Source organism: Monopterus albus, unplaced genomic scaffold (assembly GCF_001952655.1).
Source record: "Monopterus albus unplaced genomic scaffold, M_albus_1.0 scaffold174.1, whole genome shotgun sequence".
In the NCBI taxonomy this organism is placed as follows: domain Eukaryota; kingdom Metazoa; phylum Chordata; class Actinopteri; order Synbranchiformes; family Synbranchidae; genus Monopterus; species Monopterus albus.
In genome coordinates this window covers 1,591,146-1,596,082 of record NW_018128054.1, presented here as the reverse complement: position 1 = coordinate 1,596,082, position 4,937 = coordinate 1,591,146, and the positions used below count along the sequence as shown (strand labels likewise).

The 4,937-nt window shown below is 38.6% G+C and overlaps 1 protein-coding gene across 1 annotated transcript in view; it reads left to right on the top strand.

The window, feature by feature from the left end:
- gaa (alpha glucosidase) overlaps positions 1-178 on the top strand; it is a gene marked incomplete at its 5' end in the record, with an annotated part of 7,579 nt that extends 7,401 nt beyond the window's left edge. Inside the window, 1 exon segment of the mRNA XM_020616416.1 lies at positions 88-178. Within this exon segment, the coding sequence (XP_020472072.1) occupies positions 88-156 (69 nt within the window).
- Between the last annotated feature and the right edge of the window lie 4,759 nt (positions 179-4,937).

Genomic DNA, 4,937 nt, shown 5'->3' with positions numbered 1-4,937 from the left:
TTTTAGTAATGTCTCTGCTTTTACTATATCAGGTCCTTTTACTCAGAAATCCAGGTATTATGTCAGCCTATGTGTCTTTTCCTACAGGTTTTGATAGTGACCGGCCTGGCCTTGCCCATATCAAAGGTGTTTACAGTCCAGTGGGTGCTCCACTGATACAGTGAACTTTGATACCCATGGGCCTGAGAGAGCCTTAGCATTCTGCAGAGCTGTTGACAAGACTAGCTGCATTTTTGTATGCCAACACCAAGTAGTTTCTTTGTGCCATCCTAACCATCCAGAGCTCAGAATGCACCAAATATGTTGGCTTTTATTCTAAATCAGCAAGCTTTGAAAGCAGCTACTGCTACACTGGGTCAAGACAATGCATTCTAACTGAATATAGTTTTTATTACTGTTTATAGTCCTTTGTTTTTTTTAATCCTGTTTGTATGTTACTGTTGCAAAGTGATTTGCTAATAAAAAGTAGTGAAAAAGCACAGAATTGTCTAGCATTTAATATAAGTGTTCATCGAATTGGTTACATTTGTTTGTTTACATTGGATCAATTACACAAAGATGTGTCAGATATTGTTTCATGCAGTCTTCATTTATTTTACTATAAAATGAGATTCATTACACCAATTTACATCATTTTCTTTATCAGCATTATAGTTAAATAAAATTAAACTGTAATGATGTAACAGACATTGTTAAAGTAGTTTAAAATTTAATGTCAGTCTTTTATGGATGGGAATATGCTCACACCAAACTATAGTATTTGAATGTACTACCACCAGTGAACAGTATATACTGAATGAATATATATTTTAAATCATTTATTGACTATTCATTTTAGAATTTATTTAGACCTTTAAGCCAAATGATCGGCAATATTTTAATGAGGTGAGAAATTATTTCTTGCCTCAACCAAACAGGTTAAGTCTTATAGCAGCTGTGTGACGAGATGCTCTGGTCCTCATGAAGCACCAACTGCCTTCAAGCATTTTCCGTGACCTTAAAACGTCACTTATGATGAAAAAGGTCACATTTTATATATACATTTTTATTTTAACGTGTAGTAGACGTCTCCCCAGTGTTGTCAACATGCCATCTAAAATTCCCGGTTAGTGAGACAGAAAAAACCTTGACACTCCGGAAGCAGCGAAATTTGGGGGATTGGTCTAGATGTGCTAAGTCAAGTTAGACGCAAATGATCAAATTATTTTAGGAAGTAAAAAATGTTTGTCTTACATATTAGAGCGACATAAATTCTATAAAATAAAACTGCGCCCTCTTTGCGAAAAGGGGGGGTTTACTTTGAAAATTCCAACCGGAAGTGTGGTTTTTGCTCGAGAAGCAGCAGCCGCCAAACGTGTGGTGTAACTGTCGGAAAACACAGATACAAACAAGAGTGCGGTCTGTCACAACTGAGTTAAATTTACGAAAAGGGACTCGAAACGACTCCGGTTCACGCTGCTCTTTCTCAGCCTGCCCGGTGAGAAGATTGTCCGACATGGGATGTAGACCGCTGCGGTGGGACTGAAGGTGAGAGTCCAGCCGCTTGGCCGCGTTTCTTTACACGCTGTTTGCTATCCATTTATTTCTCCTACTGGAACAGGTGTATGCCAACAGCCGAGGAGGATACATTTCTCCAATACGAGCGAAATATGTGTCGTTGTTGTGTTTTTGTGTCTCGCTGCTGCTTTACTAAGCAAACTTTGAAGTTGCTTGTAAACGTGGTCATCGTGAAATGTCACTAGCAGAGGATTTCGGCCACGGTTTAGGCAGCAAACTGAAATATTTGTGTTGACGATAGTACAGATAGAGCCACGGGCTTCTCCGGCCACAACCCCCTCAGTAAACATTACTACAGGCCTGTGGCTAAATAATGCTGTAGTGGCAAAATCCTTGTCCCATCCTCCCCTCTCATCCTCCTCCTGAAGGCGGATGCTGCCTGGCAGGCGTGTAGTGCGAGCTGATGGAGCCCCCGACATCACGGCACGCCTCTGTTTAACTACTGAGGCATTTCCTCCTGTCCTGCCACAACCAGGACAAGAGAAGGCCACATTCAACCAGTCTGTTAATGTAGGTAGAAAAGGGTTTGCACATGATACAGGCAGAAATGTAGTTCAGTGCAAATGTTTTCTAATAAAAGCCTCCTGTGTGAAACTCTTGATTTGAGAGTTGTAAAAAAAAAAATAATAATAATCAGATAATCAAATTTATATGAGCACAAAGCATAAGCAAACATTTTAAAAATGCTTACATTTTATTATTCAGGCACTGAGACCATAATGCATAACACAGCAAGCAGATTTTATGGTTGAAAAATAATCTTGTGAGGGCTGTTTGACAGACAGCTTATTTATTTAATGGTGTCACTCTTTCTACACTACCTCAAGCATTTTTGGCATCTCTGTCCCACAATTCCTTGTTGCTTTTGGACAGGTTTTTGCAGATACCAATATATCTGCAAGTTTTGTGAGTGTACTGGCAAAAGATTTGAGATGAGCGTCTTTTTTTTATTTTTTTTATTATGACATTTAATCAGTTCAAGTCCGGTCAATAATAGTCACCTAAGACTAAACATGTACAGTATGTAGATTTCATTTGGAACAGGCATTTTGCAGGGATCAAGTAATAAATTAACTTCCATCTTTTCTGAAGCAGTTCCTACAAGTCCTCTATTTGTACAAAGGCAGTTTCGGACTCTTACTACACCCTCTGAAGCATTATTTGGAAAAATGCAATTAAAAAAAGAAGTCAGAGCTTTTCATGGTTTCATCCTGTAGCAGGATAATGTGTGTGTTGGGCTGCTGAATTACACTAATAACTACTGGAAAAATGGAGGCAACCTCAAACTCTTGACCAGTAGTGTAGAAAAACCAGGTTCCAAGCACAATTTAACATTTTTGCTTAAACAGAAGTGATTATTCATCTATGTTTCCTTAGGAAAATCACCAAATTATCACCTTGTAATCTGACATTCCATCACTCAATAGTGGTTATAGGGGTTTTGTGTATTGCACCCCTTCCGTGGGTGTATTTACATTTAAGGGCACATACAGTATTACTTTACTCAGTATAATATATTAACTGTAAGAGAAATATGGTTTACGTGCGTAAAAATGTATATACACATGTAGAAAAGCCATAAGTCAAGAGGTTTACACTCGCCACCACTGAGTTTCCTCTAATTTATTCAGCCTGGGCAGAATCCACAAGAACCTTGTTCTTTAGGCCTGTTTGTGGCCAGTCTCCATTCTGCTGCCCCAGGTATGTTAGTATACAGTGAATAGGAAAAGGGTGTTCTGTATTGGTACCTCCTTTTCAAAAACATTGGGACAGCTTGTAGCCCAGAGGTGACAAGTTGAGACCCTGAAGCTTGTGGCTTCTACATTCCATAGTGTAGGTTTCTCGCTCTTCTTTGCCTGGTAATCTGTCAAAAGTTAGAACATTTTGAAGTGTTCTGCAGGCCACTGTTTTACTACACAGTGTATGGGATGTTTCAGTCCTAGGGATGCGAGTCATTTGATAAAACAGTGAAAGGGCAGAGAGGAGAGGCATCCATTGAGCACACGGAGGTGTTGACAGCATAAAAGATGAAGCGAAAAGAAAGGAGTGAGGGGAGTCTGTGGGCCTGAATGGGCCCTATCAGACTGACCTGGATCACCCTGTAATCGCATACGGACCAAAATAACAACTGGATAGTAGCACAGCAGTGAATATGTTATTGCTATAATAAGGCTACTGAAAATAGCTGTGTGTCAAGATCAACATTATGTTCAGGTAGCATGTTTTACAGTGTGTGTACCTTGCAGGACTGCAGAGTTGTGCTAGTGTTGTTCTGACTTATTTATAGGTGGGTTAGTCTTGTGTTATTTAAAGTTCTGACTTATTTATAGGTGGGTTAGTTTTGTGTTATTTATTGTGCAGTTAGCATGCAAATATCCCAGTGGATGCTAAGATTTAGTAGTGTTCCAATGCTGTAGCTTGTGGGACAAAGGAACTGGGACTTGGCAGGCGATTACTTTGTCCTCCTGGTTAAGGTATTTTGATGTTTCCAGACTTATTTCCAGTTAAAAAGTACACAAAAGTCAGTTCTGTGTCTAACTTATGAATAGCTTATTGTCGAGATAAATCAGTAAGTCAATTATCTGTTTGTTTTCCTTTTGATTAGATTTTGGTTTAGATGAGTTGTTTCAATCATTTAGCAGTGGTGGAAGTACTCAGATTGTTTACTTAAGTAAAAGTAGCAATACCACAGTGTAAAAATACTCTGTTACAAGTAAAAGGCCTGCATTCAAATTAATACTTAAGTAAAAGTACAACTGTATTGGCATAAAGTATACTCAAAGTACCTAAAATAAAAGTAATCATTATGCAGAATGGCACAGTTCACGTTAATGTAGTACATCATATTAATGAACTATAATTATTTGTGTATTATTGTGTACATCACAATTAATGTTACAGCTGGTAAAGGTAGCGCTAATGTTAACTACCTTATATTCTTATACTTTGAAGTACTTTACATACTGCTGGGTAGCTTGTGATTTTCCCACCAGGGACCAATAAGGTCTTCTGATTATTCTCAGTCTGAGAAGAAACTAGTAACTAAATGTGACCGGGCCAATATACAGGCCTAGGCAACTCAGACCGTAATAACTCTTAGTAGTTCCCCAGGAATAACACCCCTACTGTTTTCAGAGGTCAACTTCATGCAAACTTCACCAGTACTGAGCTGCTACCCCCCCAGATAAGTCCGCAAATACAGAGACGTTGGAATTATTCACACAAATAAACTTTATTTGAGTCAAAGTATAATTTAACAATGAAAATGGTTTAAGAAACCTACCCCCAGAAGCTAAAATGCTACCTATAAGAAGTTTCCCCCACTCAATAAATACAGTGTAAAACAGGAATGAAATGGTCAGAGTCAACAGGTTAAAAGG